The sequence below is a fragment of the Phyllobates terribilis genome, unplaced genomic scaffold (genome assembly GCF_046119375.1).
Source record: "Phyllobates terribilis strain yellow unplaced genomic scaffold, ASM4611937v1 Scaffold_12__6_contigs__length_324123572, whole genome shotgun sequence".
In the NCBI taxonomy this organism is placed as follows: Eukaryota; Metazoa; Chordata; class Amphibia; order Anura; family Dendrobatidae; genus Phyllobates; species Phyllobates terribilis.
In genome coordinates, this window is record NW_027362772.1 from 299,384,306 (window position 1) to 299,406,492 (window position 22,187).

A 22,187-nucleotide genomic window follows, 5' to 3' on the forward strand; every position below is an offset into this window, starting at 1 on the left:
TACTTTGAACCAAAAATTTAAGCAGTAATTTCAACATCATTTGGTTCACAGTGTTACACGTTATTTAATGTTCCTTCTCTACTAAATCGTGTTCATTATTTTTGAGTTCAAGCACCCCCTGACGGACAAGGCATGGTGTCTAAAACTTATATTAAATATGGTGCGAGTCATGAAAGAATTTTGTTTGTGCAAAATGAACCAGATTTTGCTTGATAAATCTCCCCCAATGTGATTTTTTATATTGTCTTTAAGCAACGTTGAGTCATATGACACTTACTTGTACGACTTGAGTGTTGCTCATAGTATCTAATAGATGTACTAACAAGCTCTATGCAATGTTGTTTTTGAGGGGATTTGAACCCAGGACCCCAGAGCCGCATGGCCGCAGTGCTAATGGCAATGTTAAGAAAAATTTCTGCATTCTTTTTTTTCTATTGTTCATTTTACAAAAAAAGAGATCTGTTTGTATAAAGATAATGTATTCTCCATGTGAATTTATGAAAACCCAAGTTCCCATGACTGCCTCATGAACACAAGATCTCATGATGTCGTTAGTAATATTTCTAAATTGGAAATTGATTCCTTCTATTTATATAAAGACCTTTAGCGTCAGTGTAGAGGTCGTCACTCCACTGATACAGGATCAAACGATGGACTCCAGTACCCATAAACACTATCATGAAGATGGCTTTGACTCCAGACAATGTTTGGAGCATTATTTTTCAGATAAATCTGCCTCAGTCTTCGGAGAGGATTCCTTGATATTTCCGATTGAAAATCTTACAAAAACTTTCTCGGAGGGTAAGTATTGCTTTATTTTTTTTGTAGTTATATTATTGAATAATTTTCTACTTTAGAACTTTAATGGTTTATTATCATGGATATCCCCTTGTGCCTAATCTGATGGGGTCCACTACCCTGCTACTCATGACGTAAGGAAATTGGGAAAAAAAAAATTGTAAACTTTTTCTTGCCACATTAATTGATTGTAAGCAAATGTGAATGACTAAATACTAGAGATGAGCAAATTGGTTCTAAACAAATCAAATTTGATTTTAATAATTCTGAATTTTTGGAGGATTCTCTTTGCCTCACTTCAATACTCCATAGAAGCCACTAATCAATATACAGGGCTGCCTGAACATTGACTCTGTACAATACCTACATCCGGCCACTGCTAGAGCAGATCAGTGGGGATGTCGGGTATCGGACAAGATAGATGATCACTAAGTGATTCCCGGATAACCACTTTATCATCTCAGCTGTTTTTATATTTGGAATTTTTTTGCAGGTCATATTAAAGGAGACGTCTTGATTGACCTCAGTGTTGGTCCACTGGTTCATCATTTGTTTGCCGCCTGTGACTTTTTCAACCACATCATAGTGCTGAAAGTCAGTGACAGGTGCATCATGGAGCTGAAGAGATGGGTGGACGAACGTACAGGAGCATTTGAATGGGGTCATGCAGTAAAACTTCATGTTGACATAGAAGAAAAGAGGTGAGGTATTCATAATATTAGTGGAGATCCATCATCATTGTTGCTACTGTACAAGAGATACTCAACCGAATGGGCCGCACATACTCTAAGTCTCACCAAGAAAATATTAAATCCTATGATTAAAAAAACATTTTTTTTCATATAACATATATGAAATGCTCAGTTACCTATAGAAAATGCTATCTACCTCTTTTTTGGCATTGTTTTTTTCAGAAGTCAGTAGAAAAATCAACTAAAATAAATTAATGGGAAAATCAACATTTATACATATACAGTTAGGTCCATATATATTTGGACAGAGACAACATTTTTCTAATTTTGGTTCTAGACATTACCACAATGAATTTTAAAATTTTAAACAAAACAATTCAGATGCAGTTGAAGTTCAGACTTTCAGCTTTCCTTTGAGGGTATCCACATAAAAATTGGATGAAGGGTTTAGGAGTTTCAGCTCCTTAACATGTGTCACCCTGTTTTTAAAGGGACCAAAAGTAATTGGACAGATTAAATAATTGTAAATAAAATGTTCATTTCTAGCACTTGGTTGAAAACCCTTTGTTGGCAATGACTGCCTGAAGTCTTGAACTCATGGACATCACCAGACGCTGTGTTTCCTCCTTTTTGATGCTCTGCCAGGCCTTCACTGCTGTGGTTTTCAGTTGCTGTTTGTTTGTGGGTCTTTGTCTGACGTTTAGTCTTTAACAAGTGAAATGCATGCTCAATTGGGTTGAGATCAGGTGACTGACTTGGCCATTCAAGAATATTCCACTTCTTTGCTTTAATAAACTCCTGGGTTGCTTTGGCTTTATGTTTTGGGTCATTGTCCATCTGTAGTATGAAGCGATGACCAATCAGTTTGGCTGCATTTGGCTGGATCTGAGCACACAGCATGGCTCTGAATACATCAGAATTCATTCGGCTGCTTCTGTCCTGTGTCACATCATCAATAAACACTATTGACCCAGTGCCACTGGCAGCCATGCATGCCCAAGCCATCACACTGCCTCCGCCGTGTTTTACAGATGATGTGGTATGCTTTGGATCATGTACCACGCCTTCGCCATACTTTTCTGTTTCCATCATTCTGGTAGAGGTTGATCTTGGTTTCATCTGTCCAAAGAATGTTCTTCCAGAACTGTGTTTGCTTTTGTAGATGGTTTTTTAGCAAAGTCCAGTCTAGCCTTTTTATTCTTGATGCTTATGAGTTGCTTGCACCGTGCAGTGAACCCTCTGTATTTACTTTCATGCAGTCTTCTCTTTATGGTAGATTTGGATATTGATACGCCTACCTCCTGGAGAGTGTTGTTCACTTGGTTGGCTGTTGTCAAGGGGTTTCTCTTCACCCTGGAGATTATTCTGCGATCATCCACCACTGTTGTCTTCCGTGGGCACCCAGGTCTTTTTGCATTGATGAGTTCACCAGTGCTTTCTTTCTCAGGATGTACCAAACTGTAGATTTTGCCACTCCTAATATTGTAGCAATTTCTCGGGTATTTTTTTTTCTGTTTTTGCAGCTTAAGGATGGCTTGTTTCACCTGCATGGAGAGCTCCTTTGACCACATGTTTACTTCACAGCAAAATCTTCCAAATGCAAGCACCACACCTCAAATCAACTCCAGGCCTTTTATCTGCTTAATTGAGAATGACATAACGAAGGGATTGCCCACACCTGTCCATGAAATAGCCTTGGAGTCAATTGTCCAATTACTTTTGGTCCCTTTAAAAACAGGGTGGCACATGTTAAGGAGCTGAAACTCCTAAACCCTTCATCCAATTTTAATGTGGATACCCTCAAATTAATGCTGAAAGTCTGAACTTCAACTGCATCTGAATTGTTTTGTTTAAAATTCATTGTGGTAATGTCTAGAACCAAAATTAGAAAAATGTTGTTTCTGTCCAAATATATATGGACCTAACTGTAGCGTGGCATGGGGTGGGAGGCATGGGTGAGGTTCTCGTCTTCCATGCCCTACATTAAAATGGAGATCTTTACTGGGTGTATGTGCTATAGTTACTTTGGTGATATGCCTCTGCAGACCACATGATGACGTCGTACTTGGCAAGCCAGGAACAGATGTAACGGAGATGAGTGAGGGAGATCCAAGTCTAATAATAAACTTTTCTTTATTGGACAACAACTTGATAAAAACTATGTACGTCAGATAGTAGTCACAATACAGCTACTCTGAGTTCCCAGTTGACTTGTGAGGACCCCACTGGTTGGGGATTATTGGTATGACTCCTCGCTAGAACCTCCAAAGTCCATTTGATTAGGGCCACATGATTGTTGCTGTCACATCTTCAGCTCTCCATAGGAGAACTCCTATCCCAGTATGGTGACACTCCAGCTTCGTCTCTAGGATAGACAATTGTTTGATAAGTCCTGTTTGTGTTATTCCTTCCTTTCGCTTCCCTTCAACTCTGTCTTCTGATTCCCCTGAGTAAAGTTTTGTACCATCATGATAGCCTCTCTTGCATGCACCTAAGACCTCGTCCTTTCCTTCCATCTCTGCTAGACTGCCTGCCTTAAATCTGACTTCCCACTGTTTTTTTCACTTCCCTTGGAGTTATACCATCTGATGTCTCGAGTCTCCCTCTTGGCACATGAACACCCTTTAAATGGGGATCTGCAAGTAGCTAGACTATAGGTCAGTACTTCTCAGTTGCTAAACCCTATCAGATTCACTACTAGGAAGTTGCATCCCATATGCCCCTGTAGATCCTCCCATCTGAGCTGGTCCCAACTATTAACCTTGGCTGGTATTAACTTGCTGTTGATGGGCAAAAAATGACTACATCAACATTTCACCACACAACAATACAAATTACCAATTAGGCAAAATAGTACAATGCATAATCACAGATTCTTCAGGGGGGATGTGACAGCATCTCCACTTCCTTACATCCATAGGGTCGTATAATATAGGGTACTTTTGAGAGGGTACAATAAAATCTTTAAAATTGAGAAGACAGTGTCAACCTAAAGTTACCTATTGTTTAATACCTTTTTGGCCTTTATGACAACCATTTTTTATTTCACTTTTTTATTGATGCATTCCAGCAGGCTTAAATCTTTGATTCTTTTTCATCCTTATGACCATATAAGATGTTTCTTTGTTTGGTGTATTTGTCAGTGGCATCATGTTGGGAGACAAATAACTTATTAATAGTGTTGAGCGAGCATGCTCGACACTGCTCGGTACTCGCCCGAGCATCTCACTACTCGGGCGGGAGCTCGGGTCTCCGCCCTGCACATTTGGCGCTCTTTACAGAGCCAATTAACATGCAGGGATTGCCAGCCAGTCACTGTAATGCCATAGCCATGTTGTTTGTTGGCATTACAGTGATTGGCTGGCCGCACAGCGTCACCTCGAGTATTCAAAACCGGGCGCCGCCATCTTGGACACAGTCGCTCCGGATCAGACAGTGTAGGGTCAGGGCTGCTGAGCTAGGGAGAGATTTATACTCCAAAATAGTTAGTGTAGGGTCTCTAAAGCCTGCCAAATCAAACAAACAGTCCTTCTCAGATCCATCCCAGATATCAGGCAGGCAGGCAGGCTGTATAGGAGACGCAGTGGTTATACCAGCAAACGCTGCATTACAGTCCTGTGTGCTCCTGTTGGTCAAATTGATAGACTTATCACCCCGGTCTCAGGGGCCAGGAAAAATTATTATTTTTTTCATCTAAATCCTTTTTTTTTTTTTTCCTCAGTCAGACTGTCCAAGTACGCGTCTTATTAACTGTTTGGTATTCCCCACCCCAAAATAAAATTGAGTGTGTCTGTGACTGTTCAGACACCAATATATCTGTTTAAAATAGTCTGGTGTAGGCCAGAAAAATATAACTGTGGTTTTGCAGTTCCACAGGTGAAATCTCTGTATTATCCTGTTTTTGGCATTTTTTGCCATAAAAAAAAACTGTAATAGTGTCTCCCTGACTGGTCAGACACCAATACATCTGTTTAAAAGAGTCTGGTGTACGCCACATAACTAGAACTGTGGTTTTGCAGTTCCACGGGTAAAATCTCTGTATTATCCTTTTTTTGTCATTTTTTGCCGTAAAAAAAAATCTGTAATCGTGTCTCCCTGACTGGTCAGACACCAATATATCTGTTTAAAAGAGTCTGGTGTAGGCCAGAAAAATATAACTGTGGTTTTGCAGTTCCACGGTTCAGATCTCTGGATTATCCAGCTTTTGGTATTTTTTCTGTAAAGAAAAACTGTAATAGTGTCTCCCTGATTGTTCAGACACAAATATATCTCTTTGAAAGATTCTGGTGTAGGCCAGAAAAATATAACTGTGCTTTTGCAGTTCCACGGTTCAAATGTCTGTATTATCTAGCTTTTGGTATTTTTTCCGTAAAGAAAAACAGTAATAGTGTCTCCCTGATTGTTCAGACACAAATATATCTGTTTGAAAGATTCTGGCGTAGGCCAGAAAAATATAACTGTGGTTTTGCAGTTCCATGGTTCAAATCTCTGTATTATCCAGCTTTTGGTATTTTTTCCGTAAAGAAAAGCAGTAATAGTGTCTCCCTGATTGTTCAGACACAAATATATCTGTTTCAAAGATTCTGGTGTAGGCCAGAAAATATAACTGTGGTTTTGCTGTTCCACAGTTCAAATCTCTGGATTATCCAGCTTTTGGTGTTTTTTCCATAAAGAAAAACAGTAATAGTGTCTCAATGATTGTTCAAACACAAATATATCTGTTTGAAAGATTCTGGTGTAGGCCTCAAAAATATAACTGTGGTTTTGCAGTTCCACGGTTCAAATCTCTGTATTATCCAGCTTTCGGTATTTTTTCCGTAAAGAAAAGCAGTAATAGTGTCTCCTTGATTGTTCAGACACAAATAGATCTGTTTGAAAGATTCTGGTGTAGGCCAGAAAAATATAACTGTGGTTTTGCAGTTCCACAGTTCAAATCTCTGTATTATCCAGCTTTTGGCCTGTTTTACGTAAAAAAAAAAAAATAGTGTCTCCCTGTCTGTTCAGTCACAAATATATCTGTTTAAAAGATTCTGGTGTAGGCCAGAGAAATAGAACTGTGGTTTTCCTCTTCCACGGTTCTAATCTCCTTTTTATTACCCTTTTTCCATTGATAGTGCGAGTGTAAGCTATTTTACTTAATTTACAATTGGCAAGGCGCGTGGCAAGGGACGTGGAACTGGACGTTCTGGTGATGGTGCGTGTAGAGGACGGGGCTGTGGCCAAGGTGAAAATGTGCCACAACCAACAGCCACATCTTCTCGCTCCCACTTCTTGACCGAATTACTAGGGAACCACACTACAACACCAGTATTGCGAACTGATCAGTGTGAACAGGTTATTAATTGGATAGCTGATAATAGTTCCAGTTACCTGGGCACCACCACCTCCGGTCTGTCTTCCACACGGTCAAGTTTTAGTAGCCGTGAGTCTCGACCGCATACTCCTCCTCACCCTGAGGCTCCTTCCTCCCACCATGCCGAGTGTCGTCAGACAGCAACTGATCCCACACTTGGACACTATGAAGAGCTGTTCACTGGTCCATTTCCATATTTGTGCCCCTCGCCTGCTCTGCTTGAAGTGGTGGAAAAGGAGATCCCATGTAGCGATGCCCAAATATTTGAACAGCCACGGACAGAGGAAGTTGACGCTGGCAATATGTCACAAGAGGTGGACGATGACGAAACACAATTGCCACGAAGTGAGGAGGAGGATCGTAGTGCACAAGTGGAAGAGGAGGAGGTGGTGGATGACCTAGTAACTGACCCAACGTGGCAGGAGGACACGCAGAGCAAGGCCAGCAGCACACAGGGGGAGGGAGGCAGAGTACCCCAACAGGCAGGAAGAAGCAGTGTGGTGGCCACACACAGAAGGCGGGCAACACTTCTCCGTAACACCAACACGAGGGACATTGCTAGTACAACCGCTAGGTCTTCCAGAGTCTGGAATTTTTTTAAAGACTCTGCTGAAAACCCCAAAAAGGCCATTTGTACCACCTGACATGCCAGCATCAGAAGGGGTGACAAAACTAACAGCCTGACCACCACCAGCATGATCAGGCACAAGGCAGCAAAGCACCCGACTTTGTGGGGCGAACCCCAAGATCCACGACCAGTGTAAGCGGGTGTCACCACTGCTTCTTCCGCTGTTGTGCATGTAATAGAACCCTGTGTTGTGCGTGCAAGGCAATCCCCTGTCCATACTGCATGCAAAGATGCACCCTCCTCTCAGTCTTCACTTGTTATGGCAGTTTCTCAAGAAACAGCATCAACGTCCACGTCCACGTCTCACCGCAGCGTTCAGTTTTCTATATCCCAGAGCTTTGAATGAAAGCACAAATTCACAGCCAACACCCCACAGGCCACTGTCCTAAATTTGCACATTTCACAACTGCTTGCACTGGAAATGCTGCCTTTTAGGCTGGTGGAGACGGAATCCTTCCGCAACCTTATGGCGGTGGCCATCCCTCGGTACGCGGTCCCCAGCCAACACTATTTTGCCCGGAGTGCCATCCCCGCACTACACAAGCACGTGTCCCAAAACATCTGCCGTGCCCTCAACAACGCAGTTACTGGGAGAGTCCACCTGACGACGGACACACGGAAAAGTGCTTGTAGCCAGGACGGTACATCTCCCTGACGGCACACTGGGTAAACATAGTGGAAGCCGGGACCCAGTTGGACCTTGGGACGGAACACATCCTCCCCACACTGAGGATTTCGGGCCCTATGTCAGTCAGAGTTGCCTCCACAGTGTGCAGCTCCTGCACCTCATCCTCCTCCTCCTGTTCAGCCTCCATCTCAGAGATCACCACATCAGTTACAAGCAGGAAGCACTGCAGTACTGCCTCAGCCAAGCGGCAACAGGCTGTGCTGAAACTCATAAGCTTAGCTGATAAACCTCATACTGCTTGTGAGTTGTGGACAGCTGTGAAAGAGCAGGCAGATCTGTGGCTGATACCGCGTAACCTACATCCAGGCTTGGTCTTGTGTGACAATGGCCGTAACTTGGTGGCGGTTCTGAGGCGAGAGCGAGAACACACATGTACCATGCCTGTCTCATGTGCTTAACCTCGTGGCTCAGCGGTTTCTTACATCGTACCCCGAGTTGTCAGATCTGCTCGTATGCCGCCTGTCAGCTCATTTTCGCAAGTCGGCTACAGCTTCGGCCACCCTTGCTGTGTTCCAGCAGCGTTTGCAGCTTCCTGCACACCGACTGGTGTGTGATGTCCCCACACATTGGAACTCTACCCTCCACATGTTGCAAAGGATTTGTGAGTAGAAGAGAGCAGTTGTGGAGTACCAGCTGCAACAAGGCCATCGATATTCAGGTCAGACTCCACACATAAGACCTCAGGAGTGGACCTGGATGTCTGACATATGTACCATCCTGACAAATTTTGAGGAGTCCACCAAGATGGTGAGTGCCGATGACGCCATCATTAGCATCAGCATCCCACTTGTCTGTCTCTTGCAACGTTCTCTGCAGAGAATTAAAGAGGAGGCATTGCAGCCAGAGTATGATGAGATGGATCAAGAAGCTGTAGCGGGCAATTACACACAGCCCAGCCTCATCTCATCCCAACATGCATTGGGGGACAATGAGGGAGAGGAGGAGGAGGAGGAAGAAAAGGAGCTGGTATTATGTGTGGTAGACGGTAGTACATGTATAACTGTCATACCGTCGGTTCAGCGTGGGTGGCCTGAGGACAGGGGGGAGGAGGAGGAGGAGGAGAGCATGTTCAGTCGTCATCTTGGTGAGGACACGGAAGTCTTGCCCGTTACCAGTCTGGCACGCATGACTGACTTTATGTTACGGTGCCTTAACCGTGACCCTCGCGTTGTCAAAATGTTGGGTGACAGTCATTACTGGTTGGTGACACTTTTAGACCCACGCTACAAGGAGAACTTTCCCTCTCTTATTCCTGAGGTGGAGAGGTCTACAAAAATGGGGCAGTACCAGAAGGCCCTTGCTGCACAACTGTTAAAAAAATTCCCATCTGAACACGCTAGCGGCACAGGTCACAGTTCATTGACCAACCAAGGCGTAAAGGCGAGAGAGACGCAACTCCAATCCAGCAGAGGCAAGGGGAACACTGTCAACATTCTGGGACAGTTTTCTGAGACCCGCCCAGCTTATAGGCCCTGAGGCACGGGGTACTCTCACAAGGAGTGGAAAGTTTCAAAAGATGGTGAGGGAGTACCTTGCCGACTGTACCAGCGTCCTCCGTGATTCCTCTGTGCCTTTTAATTTTTGAGTATCCAAGCTGGACACTTGGAATGAACTCGCTCTGTACACCTTGGAGGTCCTGGCCTGCCCTGCCGCTAGTGTGTTATCGGAGCGTGTTTTTAGTGCCGCTTGGGGAATTATAACTGATAAGCACACTCGCCTGTCAACTGACAATGCTGACAAGCTGACCCTTATCAAAATGAACAAGGGCTGGATTGGGCCAGACTTCTCATCACCACCAAATGACAGGAGAGTAGCATAAAGTCAAATCCATTGTGTTATTTCGGGAGGTGTATTCCCATGCACCCCTTCACACCCACACATGGATATACGCTTCCTCATTTCGGCTGTATTTTGCTCTTCTCCTTATCCTCAGCCTCCACCACCACTATGCCACCAGGGTGACCTTGGTCCATGTTGCCAGCATTGCAAGTTCCTCCCTCCTAATTTTTGGCAGCTTTTGCTTGGAAGGCATAGGCAAAGACTATGGGAGACCCACTCCCCAATAATGGGAATAATGTTTTTAAGATGCTGTACTGCATGGCTCTTCCAAGGGCCATTAAAACCGTCTTCTTAAGCTACTGCGACCTCGACCATTCTTCCAAGGGGCATTAAAACCGTCTTTTTAAGCTACTGTGACCACCACCACTCTTCCAAGGGGCATTGAAACCATCTTGTTAAGCTACTGCGACCTCCACCACTTCTCCAAAGGGGCATTAAAACCATTTTTTTAAGCTACTGTGACCTTCACTACTCTTCCAAGGGGCATTAAAACCGTCTTGTTAAGCTACTGCAACCACCACATCTCTTCCAAGGGGCATTAAAACCATCTTATTAAGCTACTGCAACCTCCACGTCTCTTCCAATGGGCATTAAAACCGTCTTGTTAAGCTACTGTGACCTCCACCACTCTTCCAAGGGGCATTAAAACCATCTTTTTAAGCTACTGTGACCTTCACCACTCTTCCAAGGGGCATTAAAACCATCTTGTTAAGCTACTGCGACCTCCACCGCTCTTCCAAGGGGCATTAAAACCGTCTTGATAAGCTACTGCGACCTCCACCGCTCTTCCAAGGGGCATTAAAACTATCTTGTTAAGCTACTGCGAACTCCACCGCTCTTCCAAGGGGCATTAAAACCATCTTGTTAAGCTACTGCGACCTCCACGTCTCTTTCAAGGGGCATTAAAACTGTCTTGTTAAACCATTCTGAAATCCACAGCTCTTCCAAGGGGCATTGAAATGTTGTTTTTAATTAACTCTAACCTCCATGACTCTTCCAACGGGCATTGCATTTCCTCTTAATTTTAGTCAGCTTTTGCTTTTCAATGCATAGGCGAACACTAAGGGAGACACACTCCCCAATAATGGGTAGAAGGTTTTTAGTATGCTGTAATCCACGTCTGTTTCAAGGGCCATTGCAGTTCCTCATAATTTTTGGAAAGCCTTCCATTCACTGCTTAGGCCAACAGTGCACAGGAGACCCAGTTGCTATAAATGGAAAAAACGGTTTAGTTAAGTCACTCTGACCTCCATGTCACTTCCAAGGGGCATTGGAGTGCCTCGAAATTTTTGGTAGGCATTGCACTCACTGTATGCCCTGTAACTGTGTAGCCGGACCACTCCTTTTGGTACAGAAACATATCCTACAAGACATGTGTGGTTGACTGGCCTGATATTGATGTGAATGGTCCCTGTTCCTCCCGCTCTTTCTCCTTTGCCACCACCTCATCCATCATTCATCACCTGAAGCTTTGTTTTAATGGGAGTCATAGAACTGGGATAGTAGCAGGAAAACATCCAGCAATCCTCGGAGGAGGTAGGATATGCGCCAAAATGCTGACCACCTCAGGCCTAGCCGCTACTACATACATGCGCTTGCATTCCAAGGAACAGAAAGCTAAGGAGATGGATGGCCTCATGATCATGAATAATTTACTCGTTGTGTAGGAGGCCGACCACTGCTGCTGTCTGCCTTTTGAACTTTGTGTTGAAGCCTGATTGACCCAGGACCCGCAGTCCTCTATGTCTGGAAGACGTGTTGCATCCCAGTGTCCGACTGTGTCCCGGCTTCCACAATATTAACCCAGTGTGAAGGCGTGAGATGGACCATCCCTGGCCACATTCACTTGTCCACGTGTTTGTGGTTAGGCTGTCCTTCAAGTAGGGGCAGCTGGGGACCGTTTATGGACACCCGGCCGCCCCCTGGCGGCTGGGGCCGGAGCGTGGACACCCGGCCGCTGGGCGGCTGGGGACTGAGTATGGATACCAGGCCGCCGACGCAGCCATGACGTGGTGGCCAGATTCCACCTCCACATGCCTAAAAGGCCCAATTTCAAGTGCAAGCAAGCTAGCAGTATGGTATTGCAGCCTGGGGGTGGGTGGCAGGTTGCACACGTACGCTTGCATTCCAAGAAAACAAAGCAGATGCTAACTTCTATCATCATCATCATGCTCCTCACCTTGGCACTCTCAACTCCCCTGATGGAGAAGCCAGGGCCCACCGGAGAAGTCTGCTTCACTGGTGGGCTCGTCCAATGCTGCCCTAAAGCAGGCCGGGCTAAGAAAAGTGTGTGGGGGGATGTTCCAAGGAGAAATAGGGGCGGCTGGGGACCGTTTATGGACACCCAGCCACCCCCTGGCGGCTGGGGACCGAGCGTGGACACCCGGCCCCCGGGCAGCTGGGGACTGAGTATGGATGCCAGGCCGCCGACGCAGCCATGATGTGGTGGACAGATTCTGCCTCCACATGCCTAAAAGGCCCAATTTCAAGTGCAAGCAAGCTAGCAGTATGGTATTGCAGCCTGGGGGTGAGTGGGTGGCAGGCTGCACACTTACGCTTGCATTCCAAGAAAGCAAAGCAGATGCTAACTTCTATCATCATCATGCTCCTCACCTTGGCACTCTCAACTCCCCTGATGGAGAAGCCAGGGCCCACCGGAGGAGTCTGGTTCTCTGGTGGGCTCGTCCAATGCTGCCCTAAAGCAGGCCGGGCTAAGAAAAGTGTGTGGGGGGATGTTCCAAGGAGAAATAGGGGCGGCTGGGGGTCATTTATGGACACCCGGCCGCCCCCAGGCGGCTGGTGACCGAGTATGGACACCTGGCCATCCCCTGGCGGCTGGGGACCGAGCGTGGACACCCTGCCGCCGGGCGGCTGGGGACTGAGTATGGATACCTCGCCACCGACGCAGCCATGACGTGGTGGTCAGATTCCGCCTCCATATGCCCAATTTCAAGTGCAAGCAAGCAAGCAGTATGGTATTGCAGCCTGGGGGTGGGTGGGTGGCAGGCTGCATACTTGCGCTTGCATTGCAAGGAATGGGGGAGGTACAATTGAACACTGCCCTGGGACAAGGACTTGCACAGGGATAGTTGCAAGTCTGCATCTTCTGATGCGGCAAGGATCACTTCTGATGGGCACATTTTTAGGCAGTGACCTGGGTGTCAGAGATGCTTCCAGGGGTCTTCCCCATGCTGTTCCCATGTCTTTTCAGCACTGTATGCATGTGTCACACAGCACATGGCCAGATAAGATTGTAAAATGTTAAAATGACATTTCCCGGTGAATGCATTTGTCACGGTTGAAAGCAATACAAAAGTGCAAAAACGCATAAAAAATGCTACTTGTGAACATAGCCCAAGGTGTGGAGGAGTATTTTTGTTTTTGGTTATTTATTTTACCTTATACACAATTCTTTACCCTGGAAAGGAAGTTCCTTAACATAGTTCACAGGAAAACCGTTTCAGCTTCGTTTTTGAACATTTTATTGTGAGCCCGTAAAAGTGGCTTAATACCTCTGACCACGTTGTTGACAGCAGTGACCTGGGGGTCAGAAATGCTTCCTGGGGCAATGCCCATGCTGTCCCCATGTCTTTTGAGCTCTGTCACTATCGGGCACTTTTTAGGCTTTCCACAGACTGCCGGGGGTGCCACCACAAAAATGCTCAGGTCTCCCATAGACTAACATTGGGCTCGTTGCTCGGGTCGAGCACCCGAGTATCACGGCGAGCCCGGCCCGAGCTTCGAGCACCCGAGCACTTTAGTGCTCGCTCAACACTACTTATTAACAAACTATTGCTAATTCTTTAAGGGGAGAAATATAATAAAAAAAATACAAATTCTGCTGTGTTTTTGTATCTTAAACTTGAAGTTATTCACTGAGATACACAAATAAAGTGATATATTTATTATGAAGGTCAGTACGATTATACAGATATTACATGTATATATTTTTCTTCATTTTGTGCAATAAATCAACTCTTTAAAAAAAATCATTAATTTTTATGTCACCATACTCATAGTGATGAGCAAGCATGTTTGCTACTGTTCGGTGCTCGCACGAGCATCTCACTGCTCGAGATGCTCGGCGCTCACCAAGTATTTCCGGGGTTGCTCGGTGGGAGCTCGGGTCTCCTCCCTGCATGTTTAGCGCTCTTTACAGAGCCAATGAACATGCGGTGATTGTCTGCCACTCACTGTAATGCCATAGCCATGGTGGTTGTGGCATTACAGTGATTGGCTGGACGCACAGCGTCATCAGGTCTATATCAGACCTGGCACCGCCATGCTCATCACAGTCACTCTGGAATCAGACAGTGTAGGGAGAGCTGCTGCTGCGTCAGGGAGAGATTTGCTTGTTTCTAGTTAGTGTAGGTGTACCAGACTATATTAGAGACACATATTCATCTCAACAAATAGTCCTTCTGAGGACTAATCCATCTGCAGAGATATCAGGCAGGCAGTGTATATAGGCAAGCAGGGTGCATAGCAGACTGCAGTGCATATAGCACAAGAGGCTCCATTCCAGTTCTGTCTGCTGCTGTTAGATATTTCTAGACAAAGGCCCAGGTCTCAGGGGCCAGGAATACTTTTTTTTGGATCTTAATCCTCATTATTTGCTTAAAAAGCAATCCAGAGAACATTCTGCGCCATTTGCTTGTTGGCACTGCAGAATGCAGCCAGGTCCTTTCTATATTACAGCGCTAGAAATCCAGCTATTTAAAACTGTGGTTTGTCCATCACATGGATCACATATAATTGCGCTGAAAATACTGCCATTTCTGGCATCCATTAAAAATTTGTTTCAGTGTGTCAGTGAAGCAATTGACACCAGTTTGCTGTTCAAAATAGTTACCTACAGGCCAGCTATTAAAAACTGTGGCTTCTCCATCACACGGATCACATATTACTTCGCTCCAAATTCAGCCAATTGTAGTGAACGTGGAAGATATTGTCCTACATTTAAAATGGGCAAGGCGCGTGGCAAGGGATGGGGAACTGGATGTGATGGTGATGGTGACCGTGCATGCAGAGGCCGAGGCCGCGGGCAAGCTGAAATTGTGCCACAACAAATACCCACAGCTTCTCACCCGACCTTCCTGTCCCAATTCCTAGGGGACCGCAGCACACCACTATTGAACCCAGAGCAGTGTCCAAAGGTTGTTGGTTTGAGAGCGGATAATGCTTCCAGTCACTTAGCCACCACCACCACCACCCTGCCTTCGACACGGTCAAGTCATCAGTAGCCGTGAGTCTGGACTGTATATTCCTCACCCTGATCCTCCTTCCTCCAACCATGCCGAGTGCCCGGAGACAACAGATCCCACACTTGGACACTCCGAAGAGATGTTCACTTTTCCATTTATAGATTCGGGCCTCTCGCCCGGTCCACTTGAAGCGGGGCAAGAGGAGATCGTATGTAGCGATGCCCAAATATTTGAGCAGCCACGGTCACACGAAGGTGATGGTGGGAAAGTGTCACAAGAGGTGAATGATGATGAGACACAATTGCCAGAAATTCAGGAGGAGGACCAGGGTGTGGAAGTGGAAGATGAGGTGGTGGATGATATAGTAACTGACCCAACCTGGCAGGAGGACATGCAGAGCGAGGACAGTAGCACACAGGGGGAGGGAGGCAGAGCACCCCAACAGGCAGGAAGAAGCAGTGTGGTGGCTGCAAACAGAAGGCAGTCAACCGTTCTTCGTAACACCAACACGAAGGAAGTTGCCAGTACAACTATTAGGTCTTCCTGAGTCTGGTTGTTTTTTAAAGACTCTGCCGATAACCCCAAAAAGGCCATTTGAACCACCTGCCAGGCCATCATCAGCAGGGGTGGCAAAACGACCAGCCTGATCACCACCAGCATGATCAGGCACATGGCAGCAAAGCACCCAACTTTGTGGGCTGAACCCCAGGGTCCAGGAACAGTGTCTGAGGGTGGCACCACTGCTTCTTCCGCTGTTGTGCATACAAGCCAATCCCCTTTCCATGGTGCATGCAAAAATGCCTCCTGACCTGCATCTGTCATTGCACACTCAAGTAGCAACATCAGAAAGCGCGTCCACGTTCTACTCCCAGTGTTGCGTTCAGTTGTCCCTACCCAAGTCCTTGGAACGCAAGCGCAAATATGCAGCCAACGCCCCACAGGACACTCTACTAAATTCACACATTTCACGACTGCTTGCGCTCGAAATGTTGCCTTCTAGGCTCGTGGAGACGGAAGCATTCCGCAATCTGATGGCGGCAGCCATCCCTCGGTACTCAGTCCCCAGCCGCCACTATTTCTCCCGGTGTGCTGTCCCCGCATTACACAAGCACGTGTCCCAAAACATTAGCCGTGCCCTCAACAACGCAGCTACCGGGAAAGTCCATTTAACCACGGACACGTGGACAAGTGCTTGTGGGCAGTGACGGTACATTTTGCTGATGGCACACTGGGTTAACATAGTGTAAGCCAGGACCCAGTCGGACCTTGGGACGGAACACGTCCTCCCTACTCCAAGGATCGCGGGCCCTAGGTAAATCAGGGTTGCTCCCACAGTCTACAGCTCCTGCACCTCATCCTCCTCAGCCTCTTCTTCCTCTTCAGCCTCCATCTCCGAAATGACCACATCAGTCACAAGCTGGAAGCACTGTAGCACTGCCTCGGCCAAGCGGCAACAGGCTGTGCTGAAGCTAATATGCTTAGGTGACAAACCGCACAATGCTGAAGAGTTGTGGACAGCTCTGGAAGAGCTGCAGATCTGTGGCTCACACCGCTGATCCTACAGCCAAGCATGGTCATGTGTGACAATGGCCGGAACCTGGTGGCGGCTCTGAGGCGAGGCGAGCTCACACATGTGCTTAACCTCGTGGTTCAGCGGTTTCTCAAATCCTACCCGGAGCTTCCGGATGTGCTTGTTAAAGTACGCCACCTGTGTGCCCATTTTAGAAAGTCAGCTACAGCTGCCGCCGCCCTTGCCGTGTTTCCGCAGCATTTGCAGCTTCCAGCTCACAGACTGGTGTGTGATGTACACACGGGTTGGAACTCTACACTGCAGATGTTGGGAAGGATTTGTGAGCAGAAGAGGGCAGTTGTTGAGCACCAGGATCAACAAGGCCGTCGGTATTCAGTTCATACTCCACACATAAGACCTCAGGAGTGAACATGGATGTCAGACATATGTACCATCCTCCAAAACTTTGAGGACTCCACCAAGATGGTGAATGGCGATGATGCCATAATTAGCATCACCATCCCACTTTTCTGTCTTCTGAAATGCTCTCTGCTCACAATCAAAGAGGATGCACTGCAGGCAGAGCACGATGAGATGGAGCAAGGAACCATACAGAGTGATTCCACACAGCCCAGCCTCATCTCATCCCAACATGGTTTGGGAGCAATGAGGAAGAGGAGGAGGAAGAACAGGAGCTAGACATGCACTATAGACTGCACAACTGGCTTACCGTCTGTTCAGCGTGGATGGCCAGAGGGCAGAGAGGAAGAGGAGGAGGAGAGCATGGTCAGTCATTCTCTTGGTGAGGACACGGAAGTCTTGCCTGTTAGCAGTCTGGCACGCATGGCTGAGTTTATGTTACGCTGTCTTTCCCATGACTCTCGAGTTCTCAAAATTTTAGGTGACAGTCATTACTGGTTGGTGAGACTTCTAGACCCACCAGAACTTTAAATATCTTATTCCTGAGGCGGACAGGTCTACAAAAATGGGGCAGTACCAGAAGGCCCTTGTTGCGGAACTATTAAAAAAATTCCCATCTGAAAACGCTGGCGACAGAGGTCACAGTTTGTTGGACAACCAATGAGTACAGGCGAGAGAGACACAACTTCAATCCAGCAGAGGCAGGGGAACACTGTCAAAGTTCTGGGAGAATTTTCTCAGCCCCTCCCATTGCATAGGCCCTGAGGCGCGGGGTACTCTCACAAGGAGTGCAAAGTATGGGAAGATGCTGAGGGAGTACCTTGCTGACCGTACCAACATCCTCTGTGATTCATCTGTGCCTTATAATTATTGGGCATCCAACCTGGATACGTGGAATGAACTGACTCTCTATGCCTTGGAGGTCCTGGCATGCCCTGCCTCCAGCGTTTTATCAGAGCGGGGTTTAGTGCCGTGGTGGAATTATAACTGATAAGCGCATCCACCTGTCAACTGAAAATACTGACAGGCTGACTGTTATAAAAATGAACAAGGGCTGGATTGGGCCAGACTTCTCAACAACACTGAATGATAGCAGTGTAACAAACTCAAATCCAGTGTTCTTTTTTGGGAGGTGTATTCACATGCACCTCTTCACATCCACACATGGGTATACGCTTCCTGATTCTGGCTATTTGCTCTTGTCCTTCTCCTTCTCCTCATCCTCATCCTCCACCACCATATCACCAGGGTGACCGTGGTTCGTGATGCAACACCCACATAATTTTTTTTAAAGGGTGTTTATGATGCCAGTAAAAAAAAATTTTATACAGTATGTTCATGTATACCCCCCAGGGGTAAATGTTTGTCAGCCCATACACTTCGTGCATGGGCATTACAAGTATAGGAGATCCGCTCCTTTCTAATGGGAACATTTTTTATGAGGCCCTCCTCCACACCTCTTCTAAGGGGCATTGGATGGCCTCCCAATTTTTGGCAGCCCTTGCATTCACTCCATAGGCAAACACAATGGGAGACCCACTTCCTAATAATGGGAACATTTTTTTCAGGAGGCCCTCCTCTACATCTCTTCCAAGAGGCATTGGAGTGCCTCCAAATTTTTGGCAACCCTTGCATTCATTGCATAGGCAAACAAATGGGAGACCCACTTCCTAATAATGGGAACATTGTTTTCAGGAGGCCCTCTGACCTCCACGTCTCTTCCAAGGGGTATTGGAGAGCCTCCAAATTTTTGGCAACCCTTGCATCAACTGCATAGGCAAACACAATGGGAGATGCACTTCCTAATAATGGGAACATTGTTTTCAGGAGGCCCTCCTCTAAGTCTCTTCAAAGGGGTATTGGGGTACTTCCAAATTTTGGGCAGCCCCGCCACTCACTGCATATGCAATAGCAGTACAGGAGACTCACTCTTTAGTAATGGGAACAATAAAACATAGCCGGCTGATGGCTCTCTAAGAATAGTGAGCTCTGACTGCTGGCCCTTTAAGAATAGTAAAGGCCGCCTGATGGCCCTATAAAAATAGGCTTTGTGACTTTCAGAGTACCTCCTTCATAAATGAAACAGGATGTGTCTGATCATGTCTCACACACCACATGGCCAGATAAGGTTGTAAAATGTTAAAATGACTTTTCCTGGTGAATGCATTTGTCATGGTTGAAAGCAATACAAAAGTGCAAAACGCATCAAAAACGCTAAGTGTGAACATAGCCCATGGTGTGGAGGAGTATTTTTGTTTTTGGCTATTTATTTTGCTTTATATACAAGTCATTACCCTGGAAAAGATGTTTCTTAACATATTTCCCAGGAAAATCCATTTTGGTTTCATTTTTGTATGTTTCATTGTGAGTCCGTAAAAGTGGCGTAATACCTCTGACAACGTTGTTGACAGCAGTGACCTGGGAGTCAGAAATGCTTCCAGGGGTCTTCCCCAGGCTGTTCCCATGTCATTTGAGCACTGTTCCAATCGATTTGGGCAATTTTTAGGCCCTCTGCAGACCACCGGGGGGGGGGGGGCCTGAAAAATGCTCGAGTTTCCCATAGACTTACATTGGGCTCGTTGCTCGGGTCGAGCACCCGATCATTCCAATGTGCCCGACCCGAGCATCGAGCACCCGAGCATTTTAGTGCTCGCCCATCACTACATACTCATCTGAGAGCAATACGTTTTACAACTTTCCATCAGTGGAGCAGAGTGAGGGATTCATTTTGCATGACAAGCTCTTGGTTTTATTGGTACTGTAGTGTGCTATATGTAAGCTTTTTGATCACTTTATTATTACACTCTTTCGGAGGCAAAATGAACAAAAAAACAGCAATTCTAGATTTTTTTTTTTTTTTTTAAACACTATTCACCGCTATGTATGATTGACACAATCTTTATTCTGCAGTACAATATGATTACAGAGATACAAAATTTATATATACAGGGAAAATTTACCTCCTGTTTCTACATAGAGCTTAGAATGATTCAGCTAGTCAGTTTTTAATCACGTGATGTCATAGACCTAATGGAAAAGAGAAGAATTAACTTGGTAGAGAGGCAAAATGAGCAATTGTAAGTGCTCAATGTTATATAATATAATGACTGAAATATATTAAGAGGATAAAAATGTTAATGGGAGTGCTTCTTCAACTTTTCTAAAAGCTAAAAGATTGGATATTGAACTCAGCAATGTCAATCCAACTTTTTCCCAGCAATATCTATTGGGGAAAGAGTCAGGAGACCCTCATACACGTGAGATAACGGTCTGGTCCCAGTTCATCCAAATATGCTTCAATGTGTATGAAGGTCTTTAGTATTACTAGTCTTGATTAAATTTAGACCTCTCAATCAGTTCTAGAATCCGGTAATTCAGAGCGAACACCTGAGTTTTCATGTCTTCCTTTTAAAATTCATAGTGTACAAAAAAATCAATTTCTTCAATTTTTCCATTTTTTTCAGTTACCAGTTAGAGGACAAAGAACAAAAAGTGCGATCAGCCCTTCAACATGTTTTGAAATGTAACCTCGAGAAAGAAAATATCATGGACCCGATGGTCTTACCACCAGCAGATTGTATCATCAGTGCTTGGCTCCTGGATGTTATCAGCAAAGACGGAGATGATTACATGAGAAAGCTCAGAAACTTCTCAAAGTTGCTAACACCTGGAGGACACCTCATATTATTTGGGGATTTAGATACAACATATTACAAAGTTGGTAAAGACACTTTCCACATGTTCAATTATGATGAGGACTTTGTCAGGAAAGCTCTGACCGAAGAAGGCTTCATCATCGACTTCTGTAATACTAAAGCCAGAACGGTGGTGAATGACCTATGTGACTGTAAAGCCCTCATATTCATTGTGGCTCACAAAAAGAAGTAGGTCTAGGTAGAAACTTACAAAGTGCAAAGATTATATGTAAAGTTTTTAAACTGAATATTATAATCAAATAAGGGCTTTGTATATAGTTATTCCATATGCCAAGTTATTCTGCTACTAGCTACTTATATTAAAGTCATCAACTACAGAGGTCGTTGACCCAGCGGAGAGTTTCACCTTGACAGGCTTCTTCAAGTGTATGACAGCTAAAACTTCACTTCCAACATAAATAATCCTCCTGTTGAAATGTCACACCTCCTATTTACCCCTTCCCAACATTGAATGTACTGGAACGTCCAATTTTGGATCCCCACTTTGGATGCAGGCGCAGAAGCTGAGCTTGCATCATTACCAGCATTCACGGTATCATTACTACTCTAACAGCACTAATAGAGAGGAGATGAGTTCCACTCACTGCTGGTAACCTCTTACATTGTCTTGTCAATCTCTTACAGCATGGTCCAGGGTCGCACAATTCCATGTACACACCCCCATCCGCAAAGCAATCTCAGGGTGCCAATAGTTGTAGGGGCTCTGTGAAGGTCCTGTTCCTGCCATCACAGCACTCATGTGAAGACCAGCTTGTGGCCAGCCATCATAGGAAAAAGTGTTTTTTTTTACTATATACGACAATACTGTGGTATTACAGTATATAGAATAAGTGATAGGATGATTGGAGGTTCAAATTTCCTAAGGTTTTTAAAAATAAAATGTAAACATAAATATAATATTTAAAAAAATTATAAAAATTTCAATCACCTGCTTCCCCCCTACCATAAATAAAGAAACAAAAAATGATTAAAAATTAAACATATTTGCATCCATAAATGTACAATCTATCAAAATACAAAATTAATTAAGCCCATCAGTTTGTGCCATAAAAGAATACAAGTAAACACGCCAAAATTGTGATTTTTCAGTCACCGCAACACCGCAAAAAATGCAATAAAAAGGTATCAAAACTTATGTACTCAATATGGTATCAATAAAAATTTGAGCTTGCCACTACAAAAACAAGCCCTCACACAGCTCAATCGACGCAAAAATGAAGATGTTACCAGTCTCTGAAAATTGTGACAAGAGCAAATTTTTTTTGTTCACAAAATTCTGAATTTTTTTTTCACCACGTCAATAAAAAATATATATATACAAGTTTGGTATTGTTGTAAT

General features: G+C 45.2%; 1 protein-coding gene across 1 annotated transcript; it reads left to right on the top strand.

Annotated features, from left to right (window-relative positions):
- Positions 1–586: 586 nt before the first annotated feature.
- Positions 587–22,169, top strand: LOC141172749 (nicotinamide N-methyltransferase-like). The gene is made up of 3 exons (XM_073657220.1): positions 587–801; positions 1,292–1,499; positions 20,597–22,169. The coding sequence occupies exons 1-3, from the start codon at positions 651–653 to the stop codon at positions 21,018–21,020; spliced, it is 783 nt and encodes a 260-aa protein (XP_073513321.1). The 5' UTR covers positions 587–650; the 3' UTR covers positions 21,021–22,169.
- The last annotated feature ends 18 nt before the right edge of the window (positions 22,170–22,187 follow it).

Excerpts from the sequence above, each read along its gene's own strand:
- LOC141172749 (XM_073657220.1), top strand. The coding sequence starts at position 651 with ATGGACTCCAGTACCCATAAACACTATCATGAAGATGGCTTTGACTCC. Across the intron at positions 802-1,291 it reads TACAAAAACTTTCTCGGAGG|GTCATATTAAAGGAGACGTC; the intron begins GTAAGTATTGCT and ends ATTTTTTTGCAG. Across the intron at positions 1,500-20,596 it reads GTTGACATAGAAGAAAAGAG|TTACCAGTTAGAGGACAAAG; the intron begins GTGAGGTATTCA and ends CATTTTTTTCAG.